Consider the following 27,137-nt stretch of genomic DNA (forward strand, 5'->3'; position numbering starts at 1 on the left):
AGTGATAAATTCGAAGCGGCACTGATTTTCTTTGATGCAAAATGGAAATACATGACTGATAAAAAATAAACTTGGATCACACAGAAGTCAACTAAACAGGTATACAAAATACGATCTTCAGGGGAACATGTATAAAGGAAGTGGAACAGGACAATATGGGACAGAAGTTTGACGTTAAAATGTATCAGACTGGCATTGTTAAACTGACTGAGTTCCTCTCTAGCAATTCACACTTCGAGCTCTCTGTATGCTAATCCTGAAAGAGCCGAAAGTGCCCGAATGAGTCAGAATCAAAATAGCAGAGCTTTAGACTTTGTATCGAGTGAGAGTGTCAGCGTTTTTGTGAAAGTAAGGGAGTGAGTGGAGAGAGAGAGAGAGACGACAATCAAAGGAGAAAATGAGGCTTAATATGGGTGGCAGTGGGATGCGTGTAGCTGGAGGGGAGTGCCGGGGAAGGTGGAACAATGTGAGCAAGAACTACACAAGCGAACCACCGATGTCTTCCCTCCACATGTACTCATCAAATTCAAGCACATACGCTCCAATTTCTTGCACACGGGAAAATGTTAGTGGTGAGAGTCACAGCCAAGACTTCAGCGACTCCTGCTTGGTGACGCACTGCACGGGCAAACGTCGGCACTTCACAAGCCCCTCACCCAAAGAGAAGCCAGCCTGGGAATCTTCAAGCCCAGCCGCGAGTGAAGATGAAAGTGTCTCCTCGGGCCACAAAAAGATGGGACTCTCTCGCAGTCCTCACAGCCACCACAACTTAGATGCAGGCGGGGGGTGCCAGGTACTCTCTCCCCGCCCCCCTTCTACCTCTCATTTCATGGCGATCTTACAAGAGGCCCCAGGAGCGTCAAGAAAAGTGGTCTCCCTTTCGTCAGCAGAAAGAAACAAGGCCTCTTCTCCCCACCTTGGCTCCCATTCAAGGGCGGCCCTACAGGATGCCACAGGGATGTCAAAGGAAGCGGTCTCACCTTGGTCAGTAGAGAGAAGCAAGGTCTCTTTCCCCTGCCCTACCTCCTACTCTAGGATGGTCCTACAGGATGCCACAGGGACGTCAAGGGAAGAGACATCACCCTCGTCAGCAGAGAAAAGCAAGGTTCTCTTTCCCCGCCCCCCTGCCTCCCAGACTAAGGGGATCTTGCAGGAGCCCTCAGGGACATCAAGGGAAGAGACCTCGCCTTCGTCAGTAGAGAGGAGGGCAGCCGTGGGGAGGGTGAGAGCGGCAGGAGTCTTGATGCTGCTTTTACTCCTTGCCTCCCCGGCCAGTGGTAAGTTCATAATGCATTCTCTTCTCTCTTCCTGCACTGCTATTTTCGGTTTTCCTAACTGTAATTTTTTTAAGGACAGCTATGGATAGCATATTTCCGGTCTCTTTCCCTGTTTCAAATAAAGACTTTAACAGAACGATATAAATCAATCCATTATAATACTGTCTGCTATAAAATCTTTTCCAGCACAAAATAAAATTAATTCGGCTAACTATTCAGTCACGCATGGACTTTCACAGTACGATGCAGATCAGTCTACCACAGTGCTCTGTTTCTCATAAATATATCAAAGCACGAAGTAAATAACTCCATTCCAATATTCTGGAAAACACACACACACACACACACACACACACACACACACATATTGAAGTACCGGCAGGTCGATCCGTCTTAGTATTGTGTTGGCATCAAAGTATTCACGGCACGACCATCTTTACTTTTTTGGGCACACTAACTGCACCTGCCTCTTCACTCTTCCCTCATTTTTATCAAGCCACAAACGAGCTTAAAGTCTTTCAAGTTAACCCCTTCAAACGGATGACGTATTTTTTACTTTGGTACTACCAGACGATTTTATTTAACTTAGTACAAGCTTCCAGCAATGTAGGGGGACACGGAGGCTGCATCTAACCTCTCCACTTCAAAACGTCTCTTCAAAGCTGAATAAAACCGCATGGAGAAAGAATAAAAAAATGGACTGAAGGGTCTAATGCTTTTCCATCACTCAATCAAGGACAATAAACTATTCTTTTCTTAAAATCGCCTGATGTTAAGCTGAACAAAGTTGTTGAACTTTTCCACTCCTGAAAAGATCAAAACGCATTAGGTAATGAGTTGCCATCTCCCCTGGTGCTGAAGGCGGATGTCTTCGAGAGGTGGCATCAGTATAACCGAGCTGCTCTGATGCCTGGCTCTACAATCATCCCTCAACTCCTTCTCTATCATCCGAAAGGAGGATGGTGATCTATGGGAAGAGGGCAACTTCAGCCTACAATCCACTGGGTTCACGTTAAGATGAGCCTTGAGGCTGTGGGTACTACTACTACCACTGCTGCTACTACTACTACTACTACTTACTACTACTACTACTACTACCACCACCACCACCACAACCCTTGTTTCTAACAACTACCGGTCATGTACAATGCCATTCAGGTATCGGAACTCACAATCATTCACAAAACTCTGGACAACCTGACAAAGTTGCAGGTCTTTTTCAGCAAGCAGCACAGCAGCATCATTTGCATACATCAGATTTGACATACTTAGTGCTTTGCCGTCCATTACCGGCTTTGGTTCGTCTTCCATCATTCATCAACTGTCTTTCTCATCACCTCCCATTTGTACCGTCGTCCACACCTGACATTACACTTGTCATACCTTTTCAGCCACAAGCAGAAATATGTAAGGAGAAGGTGTCAGGGTGCCTCCAACGCTCACAGAATTACACAGAATAAACTGGTACGCAAGAGGTGTCAGGGAGCCTCCAAAACCTACAGAAATACACAAAATACAATGAATGACCTGGTAGGCAAGAGGTGTCAGGAAGCCTCCAAAGCCCACAGGTTTACAAAGAATAAACTGATAAGCAAGAGGTGTTAGGGAGCCTTCAACGCCCACAGAAAAAAGTATAATAAACTGGTACGGAAAATGTGTCTGTGAGTCTCCAATGCCCAAAGAAACACGCAGAATAAAGTGGCAAGCAAGAGATAATCAGAAAGCAGCCCAAGCACACGAAAGCACAAGAGAACATCAACAAACCACACACAGAAATGGATTTGCAAGGAAGACTGTCAAGGGGAAGCAAGAGAACACTAAGCCAACGAGAACACAGGACATGAAGAAGTCTCACATAAAAACCAATTCGCGGGTAAGAAATGTTGAGGGAAGACGAGAGACTATTAACAAGTCCTAGGCAGAAAGAAATATAGCTCATTCACTTTAACTTGGCGAAGATTTTCGTCCTTTTTCCCCCTATTTCAGGTAGTTCACTGGTACACTAAGACAATACTAAGGCTCTACATCATCTTCATAGCACATCTTTGTGACTTGCATCATATTCTAGCGTAAACCCTTTGCTACAGATCAGCATTTAGGATACAGGGATGGCAATTGTACACATTTACTCTGTCCATTTTACCTAGGATTAAAAACTCCCACCTCTCCATCTTCAAGACTGAGCTACAATAAACTACTACTGCTGGAGTATGATGCTAGTCACGAAGAAGTGCAATGGAAAGGATGTAAGGTCATAGCACTGTATTCATCTGTTACTGGAGTACGGGAAATAAGCTGCAAAAGGACGAAAATTTAGGCCAGGCTAAAGTAAAAGGACTGTAGTTAAGCCACTGGGCCCAGGGGGTGTCTTTCATCATTTTATTTTTGCCATCTCCGGACGATTTTATTCAGCCCGGGATAGACTTCTCGAACTGGAAGGGTTCAATACAGCCTAAGTTTATCCTCTAAATACAAGAAGCCTTTCCAGACCTTAATAAAATCGTCAGACACCAGCAAGAAAGAACTAAGGGGGACGTTATTTGGAGTTATTGGGACATGGTGACTCGAGTATGGCAAACAAAATATCAGTATGCAAGAGATATCAGTAAGCAAGAGATGTCAGTAAGCAAGAGATACCAGTAAGCAAGAGATGTCAGTAAGCAAGAGATGTCAGTAAGCAAGAGATGTCAGTAAGCAAGAGATACCAGTAAGCAAGAAATATGAGTGATCCACCTAAACCCACAACACATACGCGTCTTGCAAGGAGAAGAGACAGACTTATAGAGAGCCCAAGTCCAATCCCTTAATGGCAGTGTCTGGGGAGGAGCTTACAGACCCGGTGATGCCCCTCTTATTGGGTTAGTGGCGGAAGCAGGAAAGGGAGACCGAGGACGAGGTGGATAAAGAGGGGAAGTGCATGAGAGAATAAGACCAGACAGGCGACGAGATGGAAGGATAAGGGAGGTGTGCGAGGGAGTAATGACAGGGAGATGGAAATATGGAAAGATAAAAGATGAGGGATATAAGAGGAACTAAGGAGAGGAAGACCAGGAAGGAAATGGAAGGATAACAAGGGGGAATATATAAGGACATAAGGAGGGGGAGACCGAGGACGAGATGAAGAACAAAGTTGGAGTGTACGTGAAAGAATTCCAGCTTTAATTACTACAAGCCACCCCTTAGCAGAGTAAAATGCCAAGTAGAACAGTGAGACTCAATTACAAAACCATTATCACTGCAATTAAGGGGTTAAGAGGCGAGGGCAAAGAACAGAAATGGAAGAACACTTACGGGAAGGGGGAGAGGGAGACCGAGGAGGAGATGGAGGGATGCATTGGAGGAGGAAATGAAGAGGGGAGGAAACTGCATATACTCGCCTGACGATAACAAGAATAAAGTGATTAAGTATTCAAGGTACTAAAGGGGCTAATGGGGCTATCTGGGGAGGAGCTCTGAGACGTGATGCTGTGCCTGTTATTGGGTTAGTGAGAGAGAGAGAGAGAGAGAGAGAGAGAGAGAGAGAGAGAGAGAGAGAGAGAGAGAGAGAGAGATGGAAGGGTACAGTAGGAGAGTATAAGGAGGAATTATCATAAAAGGTAATGAACGTACAAGAACACAGAACATCAATATTTGTGTCTGAACAGCTTCACCTTAATGCCAATAAATATAAATAAATAAAATACCAGAATAAGTCAGGGGTATTTACCTAAAGAATTATTGTACCAAGTCTAAAGCGAAATCGTGAAGATGAAGAAATGGTACACAATTAAAGTGTTTGGATGAGAGACGAAGGAAGAAACTAAGCAAGTACAGAGACCAAACAAAAGAGAGGAAGACCGAAAAAGAGACGGAAGGATAGGGGAAGAGAGTGCGCGAAGATATGAATTAAGGATAACGTATGGCAATATATGAGGGAATGGGGAGAGGAAGGCCAAAAACAGTGGAAAGATAAAGTAGAAAAGTCTATGAGGGAGGGTGGCTTGAGGTGGCTGAAGGAAGTAAAGACAGAAAGAGGTGGAAAGATAAAGGTAGATGCGTACACGAGGGTAGGAGGGGAGGGAGAAGGAGGGGGAAGGATAAAATAAAAGGAAAATATGATGGAGAAAGACTTGGATCTGCGGGATGGAGTGAGGACCGAGGTGAAAGGACGATAGTAAATAAGTCTATATGAAAGGAGGAGAAGGAGACTGGTAACGAGATAAATGAATACAGGAAGGGAATGCATAAACGGAGACCGAAAATGAAGAATATATGAAAGGAATGAATGACGGAGGCCAACAACGACACTGATATATAAAGTGGAAGAGTAGCCTACACGATGGCGCAAAAAAAAAAAAAATAATAATAATAAGTTGAGGCATCATCCAATTTGGGTCAGATTTCTTTTCACTACGGGTATACTGACTTTGACCTTTGACCCTTGATCCGCGTATTCGAACCTGACTTACTGTAGTTATGACCTACCAACCTACAAAAGATGTGGTTTCTAGGTCACTGCTTTCAAAATTTAGAACCCGAGTCGACGAACACACACACACACACACACACACACACACACACACACACACACACACACACACACACACACACACACACACACACACACAAACACACACACAAAATACATCACCAACCCACTTCTTAATAAAGGCACCATCATACTACTGTGATGAATGAAGACAGTGTGAAGGAGGAGAAGGCCAAGAGGAAGGTGAAAGGAGAAAGTGTTTGAGTAAATATTATGAAAGGTGGCTTGGACTGGCGGGAAATGAGTGAAGGTTTCTGTATTTGGTCTGGTACTGTTTGGTGCTGTGTAGTGTGGTGTGGTACTGCTTGGTGCTGTGTAATGTGGTGTGGTACTGTTTGGTGCTGTGTAGTGTGGTGTGGTACTGTTTGGTGCTGTGTAGTGTGGTGTGGTACTGTTTGGTGCTGTGTAGTGTGGTCTGGTACTGTTTGGTGCTGTGTAGTGTGCTGTGGTACTGTTTGGTGCTGTGTAGTGTGGTCTGGTACTGCTTGGTGCTGTGTAATGTGGTCTGGTACTTGTTGGTGCTGTGTGGTATGGTATGGTGCTGCTTGGTGCTGTGTAGTGTGGTATGGCGTGGCGATGCTTGGTGCTGTGTAGTGTGGTGTGGTACTCCATGGTGCTGTCTAGTGCTGTGTGTTAAAAATCAAGCATCTTTGGAAGACTGTATATACGTAAAATTCACAAGTACTGGAACAAAAGTCTCGCTGGTAAAAAACAAATAGTGGTCAGGGAAAACTGCACATGTGTAAAATTCATGTCTGCATAGAAAGAGATGGAAGGATAAGTGGATGAGAAAATGGGGATAGCAGGAGAGGGAGTCCGATAATTTGATGGAAGAATGACGCAGTAGGAGGAGGAAGAGCAAAGAGGACGAAAAAGAAACAAGAGGACGAGGAGGAGGAAATGAGAGAAGAAGGAGAGGGAAACCAAGAACGAGTTGGGAGGGTAAAGTGCAGAAGGAGGAAGACAGAGAGAGGATGAAGGTAAATAATAGGCAGAAGAAGAACTGGAGGGGGAGTAAGTGGAGGATATGAAGGGAAAAAGGAGATGGAAGGATAAAGCAGAATAATATGTGAGAGAATTAACCCCTTCACTAGGATATGGACGCCAAGTAATACTGTCTGAAAGTAGCAAGAATATAATGGCAGAGATAATGGTACTGAAGGGGCTAATGGGGGCGCTGAGAGACCTGATGTTGGCCACGTTATTGGGTTAGTGGGGGAAGCAGGTGAGGGAGACCGAGGACGAGAAGGAAGGAGGAGGAGGAGGAAGAGGGCGAGAGGAGAAGAAGAGAAAAGGGATGATGATGATGATAACAATAAAATAATAATAATAATAATAATAATAATATGGAGGAGGAGGAGGAATAACGAAGAAGGATGAGTAATAGGAAGAGGAGAAAAAGCAGACATATGAGAAAATAAGACGATGATGAAGATGATGTTGATAAGAATGAAGAAGAGGAAGAGGAAGAGGAAGAGGAAGAGGAGGGTACAATTAGTTTCAAGTTTCACCCTTAGTTGAATTACCTCAACTTCCCAACCCCATTACATACTCCTATATTATTATCCTTCACTGGAAGAGAAGGAGGAGGAGGAGGAGGAGGAGGAGACAAAAATGCATATAAAAGAACAAGGAAGAAGACGAAGATCAATATTGAGGAGGAGGAGGAATAAGGAGGAGTAAGTGGAATAAAAGGGAAGAAAAATATGAGAAAAATAAAGAGAGGGAGAGCGTGGAGGAAGACAGAAGATTACAAGGAGGTGGAAGATGATGAAGTGGAGGATGAAGAGGAGGGGAAGACGAAGAGAAGATGAAGATGAAGATTAGGAGGAGGACGACGACGACGACGAGGACTAAGTGAGGGGTACAATTAGTTTCAAGTGTCCCTCCTTAGTTGAATTAGCCCATTAACTTCCAGCCCCATTACATACTCCTATTGTATTATCCTTCGCCTCTGTAATTATCACCATCATCATCATCATCATCATCATCGGTACCAGCATCATGATCAATATATCCTTCATTATAATCGTCAACTTCTTCATCATCATCATCATCATCAGCGCCACAGTTATTACAATCGCCACCATTAAATTATCATCATCATCACCTTTTTCATCATGGCCATTTTTATCTTAAACATCATTATCAATGCAATATATATAACTCCTTCACTTTCCTCTCTCTCCTCGTTCCTCTTCCCTCTCTCCTTCTCTCCTCTCTTGTCTCCCCTCTCTCAGTCTTCCACCCTTCCCTCTTAGCTCCTTTAATCTCACCTTTCCCTTCTCTCTCCCCTCCCTTCACCTTTCCCCTTATCCCTTCCTTCACCACAGTCTTTTTCTGTTTTTTTTTCTCTCCCCCTCCTCTTCCCTTCAATTGCCTTTCCTCTTCTCTCCCTCTTGCTCTACTTTAACCCCCTCCTTCCTTCCACCCTCCCATCTTTTTCCTCCCTCTTCTATTCCCCCTCCCCCTCTTCCACCTTCTCTCATTTTCACCTCAATTTAACTCCCTCTTTCACCCCTTCCCCACTCATCTCATTCTCAGCCACCCCTCAGTTGTCACAGTCCCCTCCTCTCTCCCATCCTACAACGCTCCCCTCCCTTCCCTGTCTCCCCTTCCTCCCCCCTCTCTTCCTTCTCCCAATTCCTTCCCTACTCAGAAGTCCCATACCCCTTCCCTACCCCATCCCTCTTTCTGTGTTCCTTTCCCTCCCTTTCCTCTCCCCCCCTTCTCTCACTTTCTCCTCTATCTTCCTCTTCCTTGACCATCTCCTCCCCTCTCTTCCCCCTACTTTCTCTCCACCTCCCCCTTCTCTTTTCTCCTTCCATTCCCTCCACATTCAACTCTTGTGTGCGTCATATTGCGTGCTCTCTCTTCTTCCTTTACATAATCCTTTTCCTTTCATTCCTCCCCCCCCCCTCTCTCTCTCTCTATCTCTCCTCCTGTCCCCCTTCCTCTCCCAACACAACTCCCACTAATCTCTCTCTCTCTCTCTCTCTCTCCTCTTGTTCCCTTTCCTGTCCCTACACAACTTCCTCTTCTATCTCTCCCTCTCCTCCTACCTCTTTTCCTCCCTTACATCACGTACTCGCCCTTTTCCCATTTCCTTCTCTCCTCTTCTCACTCCTTGCCCTCTCCCTTCCTTTCATCTCCCTCTCCCCTCTCCCTCTCTCTCACTTCCCCTCTCAGTTGAGTCAGGAAGAGAAAGTGATAGCAGGGGTTGAAGAGGACGTAGGAATCTCTCTCTCTCTCTCTGTATATGTGTGTGTGTGTGTGTGTGTGTGTGTGTGTGTGTGTGTGTGTGTGTGTGTGTGTGTGTGTGTGTGTGTGTGTGTGTGTGTGTGTGTGTGCGCGTGTGCGCGCGCGCGCGCTCACCAGACCACATAACAGACTAGCTATGACCTGTGTCCCCCCCCTCTCTCTCTCTCTCTCTCTCTCTCTCTCTCTCTCTCTCTCGGGGTACACAAAGGACTCCCACGACCCAAAACATTAATCACTTTTCTAATCCGCAGTAATCCGCTTAGAAGAAAGTGCACAAGACCGCAGTGCCCAGTCGGAGAAAGAATATGTAGGATTTCTGTTTCATCATCACCACCGTCCCTGGTTCAGTTAATATTCAATCACCACCATCATTATCATCACCACCATTACTGTCCCTCGTCCGGTCAATGCTCCATCATCAACATCATCATCATCATCACTATCATCCTCCTCCTACCAACCAGTATCACACCATCAGCATCACATTTTGTCGTTCGGGCCCTAAGCATGTAAATCTACCCTTCACGCGCAATTACACACACTCGCTCAAGTTATAATTATGTACCGTAACTCAGTCTTTCAGCCGATTTATCTTGCATTTATCTTGAGGCTAAGGTCATATTATCTCCTTCAGACCGTGGACGTCACCTGTATTATACTGTAATTACCTGACTATTTCTTTTTTTCGCACCGGAGAGATTTTTCGGAGTGGAGTGGCCGTATATCACCTTCATTAACCCCTCCGCTAATTAAAATCGTCTGGAGTTTGCAAAAAAGATATAAAAAGATAACTACTGGAGGGTAAAGGCTGCTTCTGTTTCTCTTATTCTATCCTGTTCTATTATTCTATTATTTATCACATTACCACCCACACAGATTCTATACAACGTTCTCTATCCCTTTGTCCCGTTGAATCTATTATTTAACTAATATTAATACGATCAAGATTATTGTTTTACTTGCTGCTATCATTTCAGTTATCATTATCAAGGCTGACATCATTGAAATTCATGTAGTTGTGACCTGTACTGAGAGAGAGAGAGAGAGAGAGAGAGAGAGAGAGAGAGAGAAATGTGGTGGGTGTGTCTGTGTTTCTGGAGGCAGTGAATTTCTCTTTTGTGTACGAGAGAGAGAGAGAGAGAGAGAGAGAGAGAGAGAGAGAAATGTGGTGGGTGTGTCTGTGTTTCTGGAGGCAGTGAATTTCTCTTTTGTGTACGAGAGAGAGAGAGAGAGAGAAATGTGGTGAGTGTGTCTGTGTTTCTGGAGGCGGTGAATTTCTCTTTTGTGTACAAGAGAGAGAGAGAGAGAGAGAGAGAGAGAGAGAGAGAGAGAGAGAGAAATGTGGTGGGTGTGTCTGTGTTTCTGGAGGCGGTGAATTTCTCTTTTGTGTACAAGAGAGAGAGAGAGAGAGAGAGAGAGAGAGAGAGAGAGAGAGAGATATCATTAACTCTCACTATGCTTAACATTCCCAAACACAGAGCGAAAGCCTCTGAAATACGGCACTGTCCATCCTATTTCAATAACCGTACATTATTCCAAACTGTCGCTCATTAAGGGAAAATACGGCATCAGACTGTATTTTTGGCTACTCATAATGAACAGATATAACGAAATATATTGGAAAACCGTCGCTCAGCTCCGGTTTCATTGGCTCTGTGGGGAACGCTAGAATTAATGCTGATTGTAATAATAGTCTGAAATAATAGCTGATTAAATAACGCTAAATCTTTTGTTGACTTTAATAACAGGGAAAGATAAGGTAATTCAGTGACGATTAATATTTTGCCGATTGCAGTATTAGTTTGAGGGATTAACTAATTAGAAGTCGACTGATCTCTTTTTGGTTATACTAATACTGTCATAAGATGAACGACAGATGTTTTGCTGACTAATAATCGTTTGAAAGAATAGCTGATCTAGTAACAATAAATATTTTGTTGATTGTAATAAAAGTGTGAAAGATAAGGAATCAAATGACGATAAATTTCTTGCTGATTGTAATGATAGTTTGAAATATGTTAAACCACGACCCATCATTTGCTTACTGTAGGAAGTGTGAAAAATATACTTACAAAACGACGATAAATATTTTGTGGATTATAAAAGTGAGAAATATAGTACTGAAACATTTTTTTATTGTATTAACTCCAAAAGGTACGGTAATGAGGCAACGATCCATATTTTTTATTGTACTGAGTCTGAATAGCTGGTTTAATGACCGATAAATTGTTTGTCAACCATAATATCAGTGTGCAAGATAAACGACCATAGATCTTTTATACCATGTCATGCTAGTGTGAAAAATAAGGTAATTAAATGACAGATTTTTTCAACTGTAATAGCTTTTATCCGATTTACCCCACCAAACTTGGTGGAAAGGTTCAGGATAATTCAAGGATGAAGGGATTCGATTTTGAGGATAGTCAAAGATCTAGGTTCCAGGTCAAAGTCAAAGTTCAAACTGCTTGCACTATTTTTTTTCTCTCACCTAATTCTTGCTACTGCTAGACGTTTTTTTTTATTTTAGTCTAAGAGGTTCTCTATTTAGATGGAATTATAAACTCCACATTAACCCTTCTTATAATATATGATGCCTGCCTTCTTATATTCATGTATTATTATTATTATTATTATTATTATTATTATTATCTTCTGTGGTAGCTGGGGGCGCTCACCATCCACTCACTCGATGTAGTGTTGCTCTCGGGTGACTGCCCTTTCCTCTCTCCTTCCTTCTTTCCTCTTCTGTCTTTCTTTCCTTCATTCTTTCCTCTTCCTTCTGTCTACGGGTAACTCTACACTGAGTGACAAGCCAAATGATTTCCTGTACACCAAGAAACCATTTACTATGCTGGGTGGTAACCATGTAACTAAATCATGACGCCTGGTGGTTTAGTGGGTAATTAAGGCGCTCCAATCAGATTGGGCCTAGGAAGGTATATATCCAAGGGGTGGTTGAGATTTATTTCTCACGTAATGCCACCCAGGGATGAGTGAGGCTGGTTACTCTCATCTTAAATGTCAGGACCAACTTGCCTAGCCGTAAGCTTCTATGCTTCTCTTGGGGCAACACAGGATTGGATGATGAATGATGTATTACAGTTGTTATTGTTATTATTATTATTATTATTATTATCATTATTATTATTATTAGTTGCAGTAGTAGTAGTAAGTGTTGTTGTTGTTGTTTTTGTTGTACCAGGCTCATATGAAACGTAAACCTAGTGGGCTTCAGCTCTCCTCCTGTAGTTTAGTATCCTCTATGCGGGGGAGAAGCATGTAGCTGAGGGACGTTTGTATACCCAGACAGTTGAGCCGCCCAGCTGTATCGTTACCACCACATGAAGGCGTCCCCTCCCTCAGGCACCTTTTTTATATTCAAACTACCTCCCGATGACGACGCTGGAAGGGTGGGAGGAAAAATGGATGGTCGTCTAAAATTGTCATCATTTCGTTGAAGGTTGGGGAATGTTGCGTGAGGCGCCTGGATTACACGGGGACCTGGTGCACTAGCTCCAAAAAATATGACGCAAGAGGGAGGCGATGATGTCCTAAATGATCAATACAGCTTACCATGTCCCAGTAGGATTATATACCGTTTGAATACTTCTATGATAACGATTTATATCCAAACTAAACCAATCTTTGCGGAATGGTTCAGGGTAAGGCAAGGTTAAAGGGATTCGATTTTGAGAACACTCGGTCAAAGGTCATGGTCACAGGGAAAAACCACAAACAAGTCATATGATGCATCCCTATGAAGCAAAATTCCGGAGTGGCATTTTGCATTAACTATCGTTTGTTGTGTCAGATTGTTTCGCGCGAAATGTGGACCGATACTTTTTGGATCATCTGTACATTATTATATTTACTTCTGCCACTCCCATGTGATTTTAGTCTAAGATTCACTGCCATCAGACAAACTTCAGTATTTTGGTGACGTCCTCCTTACTTCACCTTATCGCCAGACGATTTTTTTCAGCACAGTTCTCTCCTATTGAAGCTCAGAGTATTTCCACTTAATCTCATCAGCTCAATGACGTGCTTTGTTAGTTTATACTATATTTGTCACCTCCAGACTATTTTATTCAGCTTGAGGGATCTCTTGTGGTAAAGGGGTTAATGAAGGCTATATTCAGCTCATCAAAGAGGTCTCTCCTGAGCTGAATAAAATCGTCTTTAAGGTAGCAGGAATATAATGGAAAATACGTCACCACAGAGAGAGAGAGAGAGAGAGAGAGAGAGAGAGAGAGAGAGAATCATTATCCCTGACTACTACTTAACATTCCCAAAACACATACACTGCCTGCCTCCTCACTCACTGTCGATACTACTCACAGACGATACTACTCTCAGGCAATATTGGTCACAGACGATTTCCCTCAGCTCAGACACCCAGCCACCTTCCCAGCCACAATTGATGGCTGGGAAGGTGGGAATGTGGCGTGCGCCGGCCGAATTACCTGGGATTTTGTACATATATTCTCGGAAACTGGATGGTCACCTCATGCCTGGGGGATCACGACTGAAAATCATATATATAACTTAAGATGATTTTCCTCACGTAGTTACGATGTTTTTTCACAGCTACGATATATTTTCGAACTTGCGATAACCTTCCGCAACGTAACTAAGATATTTCTCTCTACTTTGCTACGATATATTTTCTAGCCTGACATAACCTTTTACCACGTAGTTACGATAATTTTCTCCACTTTGCTACGATATATTTTCTACCTTGCGGTAACTTTCCTCACGTAACTACGATATATTTCTACTTGCGATAACTTTCCTCACGTAACTAAGATATATTTTCTAACTTACAATAAACTTCCCCAGGTAACAAAGATTTTTTTTTTTTTTTTTTTTTTACAAATTTCTTCACTTAACAAAGAAATGTTTGAAGCTTACAATAATTTCCGTAGTAATTAAGATACGTTTTTGAAGTGTTGATAGCAAGTTTTCTTTTTTCTTTTTTTCTTTCTTTTTATATATGGATCAAACGAAACGAAAGGGTTGAATTTTCCTGTCTCTTGTTCTTCCTCAAAAATTATATATTAAATGTGAGAAGAAAATCATAGTAAGTAACGCCGATCATCTTCAATAAATACATCAGTGTCCACTAGAGGAAAAAGGAAATTTTAGTAGGTATTCACAATTCTGTTTTAGTCGTGCATATATATTTTTTCGTTTTTCTCTGCTTTTTTGGGGATGGGGGGCATGTGGAGAGAATGGAGTATGTGGGACTGACTAAGAGAATGTAAGAGACTGAGGTGGGAGGGTGAAAGAGGGAAGAGAAAGGAGGAGAATGAGGATGAGATGGAGGGATGAGGTGGAGACGTGTATGAAAGAGGGAGGTGCAAGAGGGAAGCCTGACGGTGGAGGATGAGGTGACATGGAGGGGATTCGTTTGTGGATAAAGGCGTCTGGCAACAGACACACTGACAGACAGACAGACAGATAGAGACAGACAGACACAGATGTGTGATGACATTATACTTGCTGAGATTGTGAATATAAATGACAGACTTACTTTTACTATGCAGGGCACATTAGACAGATTTACAAATTAATGTATTATAGTCAGAATGTCCCCTAACCCTATAAGTGTGAACTTTTAATCGGATGTTCATCAAGGAAACCCGCAGTGTTCCCCCAGTTAAATCTGATTAACTGCAATTTACCTACTGTCCACAAATGTAAGCTTCTTGGAGTACACATCACCTAAGCTCTAAACCGGAATGACCAAATAAATCTAATCGGTGCATTTATGTCTTACATAGGACACGTCAATTTGGTTTTACACAAAAGGTTCTTCTTACGTTGAATGTATGGCTTATCCGTCTGGCTTTAGAATACGCTGTACCAGTATGGCATCCAGTATTAACCGAAGTCCAACAACTAAAACTTGAAAAAAAGAAGATGTTTTAGAATCATCCTAGGAATTCGGTATGCAGATTATGAAAATGCTTTAGTCAATTTTAGCCCACAGACACTGTATGGTAGACGTGAGCAGCTGACCCGTAGATCTGGTATAAGTCTCCTAACATCCAAGGAACTCAGACATCTACTTCCTCTAGGTATGCAGTGTTCATGACAGGAATACAAGGAGAGGTAAACACTTATTCCAAGCAGTAAGATGTAAAACGCCACGCTATAAGAACTCAAGTATCCCCTACTGTATATTGTAAACCAGCTTAACTAAATAATCAGCCATAATCTTGGGTATACCTTCTTTAAAGATGTTTTTATATGACTTTTAATAGTTTACCTTTTTATGCTGTAACTATAAAATGCTTAGCTCAAACTGTAAACCTGGACATTATGTTATACTATGTAATATTGTACAATGTTCTTAGTCAATAAACCTTGTACATTATTATTATTATTATTATTATTATTATTATTATTATTACTGACATAAACCGACAGACAGACAGACATATATAGATAGATGGATAGATACATAGATAGATAAATATAGATAACAGATACAGTATATGGACAGATAGACAGACAGACATAGATAGATACACAGGCAGTTTTAGACAGATTCAGACAGATACTAGGTACGTAGATAGACAGACAGATAGGTAGATAGATAGATAGATAGATAGATAGACAGACAGATAGAGTGATAGACTGATTAACGGACTGAACGTTTTTCTAAATGTGTGAATCTGGGAGTGACCAATTTTCACTGGAATGTTAAGTAAATCGTCTATTTGTCTGAGTTAATGAGCTGTTGCCCTTTTGGTTGACGAGTGGACAGAGGTGTGGCACATTTTTGCTGGGCTCTGATTACACTGCTATGTTTGTGTTGTTATTGTCCTGGACCCACGCCACTGGGTTTAGAAAAGACTTAAGATAGTGATGATGATGATGATGATGATGATGATATGTAATTCAGTTCTTTGAGGCAGGCAAGGAGAAATTTATGATAAAGATGATGATGATGATGATAGTAAATTCTGTGAGAAGGGGGAGACTGAGCTGGAAATGTGATGGTGGCGGCGGCGGTGGTGACGACGACGATGATGATATAATTCTGCACTAAGAGAGATAATGTTATCAATGGTCTCCACTCTTCTTTGATTCATATCCGTTGTTGATGTTCTTACCTCCGCCAAGGTTATGTTTTTGCCGGCGTTGGTTTGTTTGTCTGTTTGTCTGTTAGCAGGATTACTCAAAAATCTATAAATAGATTTTACTGATTTTTTTTTTTTTTTTTTTTTGCGAGGTAGAGTATGGCCTAAGGAACAATCCATTACATTTTGGTGGATTTCCGGATCATCATCGGGATCCAGGATTTTTTTAAAGGATTCTTTACCATTCCGGGATAGTGGCAATTTCAGCACTTTTGCTTCTAACTCGATAAATAATGCCTACAATGCTTGCATGAAAATTATGAGATACAAACGGGGGATTACTCAGCCATGGCGGAGGTTTGCAATCTCGGACTGCTCTTGTTGTTGATGTTGCTGAGTAACCCTGGTTTGTCTAACAGAGCAGACCCATCAATAACACGCGTGCACCCGCCTCTGCTGAGCCGTCCCCTGTAGTGAAATAATATTCTCTTGCAGCAGACAGAAGCTTGCCACAGGGAGACGCGGGAAAGATTGTGGGGTGTGGTTCCCGGATGGACCCCGCATTTGCGTCTCTCCACCCAGTTAACAGGGGGACGTTAACAAGGGGACCACAGAAAGCTCCATATCAATTCGTTCTTTGATTATATGGTTACCACCCTGCGTTGAATGATTTTTTGGGTTAAAGGAAACCATTAGGCTTGTCACTCTGAGTAGTACTACCTGACGTAAAATGAAGAGTAATAAAAAGTGACAGGAAGGATGGGAGAAATAGGATGAGAGGAGGGCAGGCGCAGAAAAAACATCATTGATAAAGACGAAGGAAGTAGGCAGCACTACATCAAGTGAATGGATGATGGTCGAGGTACAGTCGTTCCTCTGTCAATGTAATCAGCTATCACGAGTAGTATATTTTACATATTTATTTTTTATTCCAGTTAATTCCAGACGACTTAGTGCAGTGTTTGCAAAGCCTCCAATAACACCTTTAATACGATAACACCATACGTATTTTATTCTAACTAGCGACACACAATTGAAAGAAAGAGACCCCTCATAATGAAGAGATCAGAAATTTTCATTAGAACTCCTTCAATTATCCTTTTGTGTGTGTGTGTGTGTGTGTGTGTGTGTGTGTGTGTGTGTGTGTGTGTGTGTGTGTGTGTGTGTTTTACCGCCAATCGGTTCTATTCCGCTTACGGAAGTCTACTTAGTAAGGGTTACAAAATCAACTCAGTGAAGGAATTGGAAAGTCTACTCAAAGAAGGAATTAGAAAGTCTACCCAGTGAAGGAGTTAGAAAGTCTCCATTAACATAACCCATACAATTCAATATTATCTTGTAGTTTCCCCAAGGAGATTCAACTCACCTCAAGAGACATCCCCAGTGAAGGAGGCTAGAGAAACACCCCATTAAGCCTGTGATTATGAGGACTTGTTTATTTAATTTTGCTGCAACTAAGGAATTTTAACTCAGCCAAGGACAGAGCTAGACATCTTCAGTGTGGCGGTCTCTACATGAAACTCTTGCTAATGCCGGAGTCTTAAATATCAGCTTAACCATTTTAGTACGTCTTTCAAATTTTACTCTTGTAGTCATATAAATATATATTTTTTTTACTTTGACCACTCGTATCGAAGGAGTTAAAGTTTCCACCCTCACTTCACCCCGACAGCGTATGGATTTTACAGTACTTTCACCTTAACCTGGTTCATATTTTCGTCCTTCTGCATGTTATTTCACTTATCGCAATGGCAGACGAGGACAATACTACAGCTCCGCATCCCTTCTATGGCACTTATCCGTGACTAGAACCATTTTTTATTGTAAATCTATAGTTACAACTCAGCATTCTCGATAGAGAGATACTGTTTTATGACAAGTTAGAGTGAAAAGAGTATAGGAACGGCCACCATTAACCCATTAAGTTCAATGGCTGTTTACATGTTGGCCTCATACCGCCATGATTTTTTATTTTTTTAGGTCAGACCCTTCACGAATAAAGTGCCCATAAACCCCTTGACTACGAAACCGTGTAGGGCTTAGGTATGGTCAACATGAACCCCTTAGGTCGCGTCCACACGTGTACTCGAACATGTGTTGACAACACAGCTGGCAACATATTGGATACGTGTATTCAGCCGTATTTGGAGAGATGTATGCAAACATGTTACAGTGCAGCTTCAAACCTACTGGCAGCAGAGGTGATGGGATAAGTGTGTCCATACCAGGCAACTGAGACTTCATCATGATGTTGCCAACATGATCTAGACGTTGCTCTTCCCAGCATGTGTTGTTTACATGCTGCCAGCAGTTGTTCTAGCACACGTGTGGACGCGTCCTTAAGTACACACACACACACACACACACACACACACACACACACACACACACACACACACACACACACACACACACACAAAGGACATTATACAATGAGGTATTTTATACGATATTTATACATTCACAATACAAATTTAATTCGCCTTTGTTAAGCCTGCTTTGTACTGAAAGGGATAAAAACCGTTCCCATGACTCTTCCTGTACGATGACGTACTGCAACCCTTTAGGCGACTCTACACTGAATGACATGTGATATTTCTGTCATGTATATGGCCCAAGAAACAATTTACTGTTATGTGGTGACCATGTAACCAAATGGATGCCTGGCGGTAGCGGGTTAAGGCGCTGTAACCGGATCTGGTCCATCAGGTTTACTTTCGAGGAGTTATTGAGGTTTACTGCTCACTCAGTGCCATTCAAGGAAGGGTAACTGATCACCTAAAATGTCTGAACAAGGCAACCAAGCCCAGGAACACTATACATGTGATGGGTAAATTAAGGATATAGGATTCAATTCACCTTACCCCAAGACTATTATATTTACATTACAGATCCCCCCCCCCTCGTATCCTATCAGTATTCAACAGGCGAAAAATATCATTAACCAAACCACAGTGGCCTCAATTATTGCCCAGATAATATTAATGATGCTATTAACAATATAATTAACATAATGGTAATATCTGCACGCCAATCATTTCAAAGCGACCCGGCGTTATGTAAAAAGTTGTGTAATTAAATATTCGACAATGGCTGAGTAATCCCTCGAAAGTGAGAGATTAATAGATGTATGGTGTTTTGTGTGTGTGTGTGTGTGTGTGTGTGTGTGTGTGTGTGTGTGTGTGTGTGTGTGTGTGTGTGTGTGTGTGTGTGTGTGTGTGTGTGTGTGTGTGTGTGTGTGTAATCGGATTACTCTTCCTATGTACCCGTTTGTCAATAAAGGGATGGCTTTGTGTGTGTGTGTGTGTGTGTGTGTGTGTGTGTGTGTGTGTGTGTGTGTGTGTGTGTGTGTGTGTGTGTGTGTGTGTGTGTGTGTGTGTGTGTGTGTGTACTGATGTAATATATTGAAAAAAAAAAAAAGTATCTGCACGTGTAATACAGACTGGCAGACCGACAGGCATGGAAGCATGTTGGAGCCTTTACAAACGAAACAAAACGAAACGTGCGAGGTCTGTTCAGAGAGTATCCAACCTTAGCTTCTAAAAAAGTAAATATGGTAGTTAATCTGTTAAGCTAGGGCACTAATCCCCCTCAAAGTAGGCCCCTCCTGACTTGACACACGTAGCCCAGCGTTCTTACCACTGCCTGAAGCATTTTCAAAGTCGATTTTCAGTATCTCCTGCAGGTGCTTCATCGCATTCGTCATGATCTCTTCTTCCGGATGAACGTCGTTTAAGACATGTTGGAGTGTGCAAATCGCGATCCAGACTCTGAAGGCCGGTATCACTGGAGATGAGATTTGAGTGTATGGGTAAGATCCAGAAACCAAAGAACAATCGTCCCAGTGGAAGCATGCAATGTCCCCTCGGTCAAAATGAGCACGACAGGTCTGCAACAGGTCTGAAATGGGCTCGCAAGTTGACAGCTTCTTTCGACTACCGTAGTGTTGTGCATCACGAATACGCATCAGAAGGTCAGACTGTCAACAAACATTACTACCTTGACGTTATCCGTCGTCTTCGTGACGCAGTTCGGCGGAGAGACTAGACCTTTTTGAAAAGTGGCGAGTTGGAAGCTGCACCATGACAACGCCCCTGCCCATCTTCTCAACTGATTTAGGAATTTTTGACCAAGCACATCCTGCAGGTCCGGCAGGTGCCCTACTTACCAGACACGGCCCCGTGCGACTTTTGGTTATTCCCCAAGCGCAAAACTCCGCTGAAGGGTTCCCGATTTGAGACGAGGGAAGAGATCATGGCGAATGCGACGACGCACCTGCTTTACGAGTAGATACCGAAAACCGAATATGAAAAATGCTTCGGGCAATGGAATGAACGCTGGCCTCCGTGTGTCAAGTCAGAAGGGGCCTACAGTGTTCTTGCTCAACAGGTTAGCTTTTTATTTTTTTAGAGCCTAAGGTCGGATACTTCTGAACAGACCTCGTATGTATGCATGTGTGTGTGTGTGTGTGTGTGTGTGTGTGTGTGTGTGTGTTGGTATCTCTCTCTCTCTCTCTCTCTCTCTCTCTCTCTCTCTTTATATATATATATATATATATATATATATATATATATATATATATATATATATATATATATATATGTATATTATCCCTTCCAGTTCAGAGGAACCTTAACAAAGGTGGATTAAGTGTGCGCTGTGAATGTATAAATATAGTACAAAATACCTCATTGTACACTGCCCTGTGTGTGTGTGTGTGTGTGTGTGTGTGTGTGTGTGTGTGTGTGTGTGTGTGTGTGTGTGTGTGTGTGTGTGTGTGTGTGTGTGTGTGTGTGTGTGTGTGTGTGTGTGTGTGTGTGTGTGAGAGAGAGAGAGAGGGGGAGGGAAGGGGAGGGGGGGAAGGGTAGAAGGGAAAGCAGGAAATGGGAGGGTGGAAGGAGCAGAGAGAAGAAGGAAAATGAAGAGAAGATGGGAGAGAGCAGAGAAAGAGAGGGAAGGGAAGGGGAAGGACAGCTAAAAATAAAAGGGAAGGGAAAACTGAAGAGAGTAGAGACAGCAGGACAAAAGAAAGGATGGGAAGGGAAAAGAAAGAGAAAGGAAAAGGAAAAGAAAGGAAGGGAAGTGAAAAGAGAAAGGAAGGGAAAGGAAAACAGGAAGGAACGGAAGGGAAAAGAAAGAGAATGGAAAAGAAAGGAAAAGAATGAGAAAGGACGGGAAAGGAAAAGAAAGAGAGAGGTAGGGAAGGGAAAAGAAAGAGAAAGGAAAGGAAAGGAAAGGAAGGGGAGAGCAGAGAGAGTCGGATAGAATGAAGGACCAGATGGCATGAGAGGGAATGGAAAGAGAAGAGACGGCAGTAAGGAGACGGTACGGGAGAAAGCAGAATTTGGTGAGGAAGGGAAGGGAAGGGAAGGGAAGGGAAAAGAAAGAGAAGGGAAGGGAAGGGAAAGGGAAGTGAAGAGAAGGGAAGGGAGAGGAAGGGAAGGCAGGATGTAAGCAGTGGTGAACACAATTGAAGAGGGGAGGAGAGGGGAGCGGAGGAACAGAGGAGAGGGGAGAGGAGGTACAGAGGGGAGGTGAGGGCAGAGGAAAGAATGAGACGGAAGGGAAGGGGAGGGGAGGGGAGGGGAGAGAGAAATGAGGGGGAGAGGTAGTAGAGAGACTGAACGAGAGACTGAATGCGAAAAGGGGGAGGGGAGGGGATAGGAGGAGAGGGAATGGTAGAGAAGCAGAAAAAAAAAAAGGAGTTGGGGAAGGGAAGGGACGGAGGGGGAGAGAAGAGGGCCAAGGGGCGAGGGCGAGGGAGAAAGGAGGGGAGGAGATAAAAGGATAAGCGGAAGGAGGGGAGAGGGAGGAGGCAGAAGGGGAGGAAAAGAGAGGAGACGGAATGGAATGGAATGGAGAGGAATGAAATGGAGTGGGTAACAAAAGGGGGGGAAAAAAAGGGGGTGAGGGACGAGGAGATGGAGCAGGGAGAAGAGGGGGTAAAGGGAGGCGAGAAGAAGGGAAAGGGGTGGTGAAGGGAGGAGGAGAAGTATAGTGAAGGGGAAAGGAAGGGATGCAAAAGGATGCCAAGGTAAAAAGAAGAAGAGTGGCGACGGATGGGGGGAAGGAAAAGTCAGGGAAGAGAGGGGATGGGAAAGAGAGGATAGAGGGAAACGAGGGGAGAAGAAGTGAGGAGAGGAGGGACAGAGGAGGAGAGGGGAAAGGAGAAAGGAGGAGAGGGGAGAAGAGGAGAGGAAGAGGGGAGAAGAGGAGAGGAAGAGGGGAGAAGAGGAGAGGAAGAGGAAAGGAACGGAGAGGGGAGGGAGGAATACGAGGTAAGTGGAAACGCGATGGATGGGGGTGGGGAGGGGAGGGAACCACACAATACATCGCTCTCATTTTACAATTTCATTACACAAAAACGTTTAGTGGAATTTTAAGCACTGCTGGATGCCCTGAATAACAACCAGGTCGAATCAACTAGTTTTGCGTATTTTTGCGTATTTTGCGGCGTATCTTTTTTTCGTCCCGTCTGTTAGTATTATTGTGCGTAGTAAAATATTAATACCGCTGTGTGTGTGTGTGTGTGTGTGTGTGTGTGTGTGTGTGTGTGTGTGTGTGTGTGTGTGTGTGTGTGTGTGTGTGTGTGTGTGTGTGTGTGTGTGTGTGTGTGTGTGTGTGTGTGTGTGTGTGTGTGTGTGTGTGTGTGTGTGATGTTGAATGAATATGCGGGTGGTATTATACATGGGTTTGTTAACGGAGAGAGAGAGAGAGAGAGAGAGAGAGAGAGAGAGGGGAAGAAGTGGCGAAAACGAAGATTACAGATCAATAGGTTGATAGACAGACAAATAGACAGACAGAAAGACAGACAGACAGACAGGATTGTAACCCTATCCCCCACCCATCTGGCAGCAAACTCAAACTCTCTCACGATACCGTACCGAGGACACACTTTCCTTCACTTTTCCTTCTTTCCTTCCTTCGGTTCTTTCCTTCAATTTCCTTCTGTCTTCAACTTTTCTTCCGTTCCTGCATTCCTTCCTTTCTATAATTTTTCCTTCATGTCCTTTCTTTTCCTCTTCTTTCTTTCAACTTTGTCTTTCACCGATCCTACCTTCACTTCCTCTTCTTTCTTTCAACTTCTCCTTCACTCATCTTTTCCCTCCTTCCTTCCTTCCTTCCTTCAGGCTCTTGCAGCTTTTTCTTCATTCACTTTTTTTCTCTCTTTCATCGTTCATTCTTACGTTCCTCTCCTTTAGACATTTTTTGTTCTTGTCTTCAACTTCTTTTCCATCTATAAACTTTTTTTCATTCCTTAATCTGTTTTCCTTCCGTCAACTACTATTCCTATTTTCCTACATTACTCTCTCTCTCTCTAACACACCTCTCTATGATTCGTTTCTCTCCTAAACTTCTCCTCCCCAAGTCAGTTCTTCTTTCCTTCCATTTTTTCCTTTCTTCCCCTTTAACTTCTCTCTCCCTGCACCTTCTCTCCCTCCCTCCTTAAACTTTTTCTCTCCCCTCCTCAAACTTCTCTCCCTCCTTCAACTTTTTCCTCCCTCCCTTTTTTCTCTTCTTCAAATGTTATGGAGAACTTAACCCCTTCACCATGAGGATTTCATTTTTATTTTTTGTTGCGGTTACCAGACTATTTTATCCATAACATTTTTATTTATTTATTTCTCCTTCTTCTGTCCACCTTCTGTAAAAAATAATACTAAGAGAGTTTTCGAAGGGGAATGGTTAGATATATTCTTAATTAAATCCTTCATTATAAAAGATCAACCTTAATATGGATAAAAGAGGCTTAATAAAAATAAAAAAAAACTATTAAAAGTGTAACGTGGTACTGTGGTGTGTGTGTGTGTGTGTGTGTGTGTGTGTGTGTGTGTGTGTGTGTGTGTGTGTGTGTGTGTGTGTGTGTGTGTGTGTGTGTGTGTGTGCGTGCCTACATGCGTGCTTTATGGCGTTACATTTTTAGAGTCCCATCAAAATCGTAGAGACTCAGAACTAAGCTACTCACTTTAGACCTTTATAGCACGCCCCTGAGTAGCATTAGGAGACAATAAACCTCCGCCGTTTCCTTGTGTTCAGAACCTTTATATGCCAAGTCCTGAACCTATCAAACGAGGTGTTCTTTTGTTCAAACTGCATTCCCACCTACATGATCTGATATTTTGCGCCAGAACAGCTTATGCCCCGTATTTCTGTTACATTCGGATATTTCGTTACGCGTTTTCCTCAGCAATTTATTCATGACAGCTTAACAACCATTTCGTATGTTGCTGATGTAAGCTGTGTTGATATTAAACTGATTTACTTAACATACAAGAGAAGGTAAAATGTATGATGAAAAATAAATCGCTCCGGGAAAGGTATATGCAACAAGAAAGTAAGAGAAAGAAAGGTGCTGCATGGAAGGTAAGTCGCTTTGGAAGAGGTGTTAAGAAGACTTTTATGCCAAGGAGAATACGGTTGTGTGTTTTATTCCGACAGCAGTGTGAAGAGGCCCGTAGGCAGGCTGTTTGGATGTGTACTGTCTCGGATCTACCCCTGCAGTACGATGACGATTTTAGACATTCATTCTTGCTGCCGATACTGCTTAGGTCTACAAGGATGCCGCTCGTAGTGAAGAGGCTAAAGCGCTGTGGTAGAGACTGGAATGTGGTAGGTTTTCTATGCCCCCACCACCACCATCATAAAAAAACATTCACCAAGGTCATCATCATCATCATCATCATCATTATCAAAAACATATTTTATCATCATCTTCATTAACATCACCAAAAACATTCATCACAACCATCATCATCATCATTGTTATCACATCATCACCGTCATATCATATTTTTACTGTACCTCATTCGTCGTCGGAACACTGCCTAAAATGGAGAAAACTGTCTGGAATACGGCGAAATTAATTAATAGGTGTCTCTAGGTGGGCTGGGAAGAACCACGAAGAAAGCCGAGGTCACATATCCCTTCTGGGCTTCACCACAGAGGCATCTAACATTATACTTCATCCATCCAAGTGATAGATCGTCTTCTCGTTGGCACTTTTCCTTGGCTTTTAAGCTGCATTTTACAATTTAGTATCGTCTCGTATATCTTTTTAATAAGGATATAACAGCATACAAGTGGATACTGAGGAATGTTGTGCAAGATCAATAAATAAATCAAACTTATAAATACAGTACATAAAAATTTACGTTTATTTATTAAGCAAAACTGTACCGACTTAAATTTAGTACAACGAATAAACTATACTCTCCCTCCCAGCGGTGTGATGCATGACAGGGTGTGTTACCAGCAGGAGGGGGGTGGGTGGGGGTGAGGGTAGTGGTGGTGGTGGCAGTAAGTCGGTAGCCAGGAAGATATACCGTGGTCTAATGCACAGCGACGGAAAGCGGGCCATGATATACTGTTACTGCGCCACCGTGAAAATGTTTATGATATGTGACACCGGAGCCACGTGCCTTACAGCACAGGCGCTAAAATGGTGCTGTGAAGAAAAATAAGCACGATAGTGGCAATAAAGTATTTACAGATTTTTTTTTTTCTAATCCCGCTACGATTGATTTTCTTTAAGTGGAATAAACTCGTCTGCCGGACAGCAAAATAAACAAACATATAAAATTAAAAGGACAGGATTATACCGAATGATTTAATTGAGAACGGTTCTGACTGCTTTGCAAAAGACTCATAGGCCTAAAAAATACCGTCTGGAGACATATATATATATATATATATATATATATATATATATATATATATATATATATATATATATATATATCAGTACCAGATTCCCTGCCATTCTGTATATCTGTCTATCCGTCTACTTTCATCTCCATATTCGTTTAAAAACTCAGAGTTGCATACATGACTAGGTGTGCCTTATTCACGTGATGGTCACTCCACAGTTTCCCATGGAGTTCACGACTCTCCCGGGCTTTGGTCCATCACTAATAGCAGAGACGAGGCACCATCAGGCAGCAATTATCCAGGCTTTACGGCCGTCTGCCCTCCACTGAAGCCACCCGGATGCAAAATGGTCAAAAAAAGCCTGAGATGGGTGTAATTAGACTTGTAATGGTGTGAGTCTTAAGGCTGGACTAATGGCAGAGTTCCACGCCTGAGAGTCACAATTGAGGCTGGTCACTACAGCTGTAGTCACACGCTACTCTTACGGCAGTACAGTACCTCCCAGGGTAGAAGAAACCCAGTCACCTACTATACAAGTCAAAGTTACAGAAACTTGAACTAAAACTGCCATAAAAACTTATTACTGAGCTATAACATGCGATTGGAATTTGGTAACAGTAACGAAAAGTGCCATGGAAAGGATATACGAGTATAGCCGTAATATTGTCTTATTCTGCCACTGAGTTACAAGACAGACGCTGCAAAAAAGTCATCACCAAGTTAAGGTGGATTAACTACAAATTCTTTCCGTGTGGCACCGTTTCGATAATACAATGAGCCTCTGTTCCTCCGCTATCCGCCCTCTCCCCCTTCTTATACAATCGCAGGCATAAATGAAGCCTCTCGTTTTTTTTCTCTTCTCCTGCATGGACAGTCATTCAATCTTTCCTCCTCCCCAGGGTAGTGCGACATGGGAGATCCACAACACAGCTGTCATGTGGAAGTAAACTTAACCTTACCTAACCTAATCTACAGCACAACAAACTCCCTCCCCTACTGCACCTCTTAAACCAACACAGCCTATTTCAGTACCTTCAGATCAATATTTAGCCTATTTTAAGTGCCTCTCGCACCAACACATAACCCAATCATCCCTCACTGCACCGCCTGGACTAATATTTCACATTCCCCTCCTCCCCAGGGCGGTATGACAAGGGCGGCCCCCAGCACAGTATCACCTGGGGGCGCGGCAACTCCCCCAGCTCGGCCGTTTTCGCCAGTCCCCCCACCAATGTCACCGCGGTCAGGGGACACCGCGCCCGACTTCCCTGCCAAGTCAAGAATCTCGGACACAAGGATGTAAGTGGGAAGAATTACTTTTTCAAGATTTTTCAG

General features: G+C 42.9%; 1 protein-coding gene across 1 annotated transcript in view; it reads left to right on the top strand.

Annotated features, from left to right (window-relative positions):
- Positions 1–409: 409 nt before the first annotated feature.
- The window catches only part of LOC145403962 (uncharacterized), a 138,901-nt gene continuing 112,173 nt past the window's right edge, over positions 410–27,137 (top strand). The window contains exons 1-2 of the mRNA XM_080275562.1: positions 410–1,277; positions 26,944–27,101. Coding sequence (XP_080131688.1) covers positions 410–1,277; positions 26,944–27,101 — 1,026 coding nt within the window. The remainder of the gene's footprint in view (positions 1,278–26,943; positions 27,102–27,137) is intronic.

The sequence above is a fragment of the Coenobita brevimanus genome, chromosome 62, assembly GCF_032717465.1.
Source record: "Coenobita brevimanus isolate Jiangsu-jjx chromosome 62, ASM3271746v2, whole genome shotgun sequence".
In the NCBI taxonomy this organism is placed as follows: domain Eukaryota; kingdom Metazoa; phylum Arthropoda; class Malacostraca; order Decapoda; family Coenobitidae; genus Coenobita; species Coenobita brevimanus.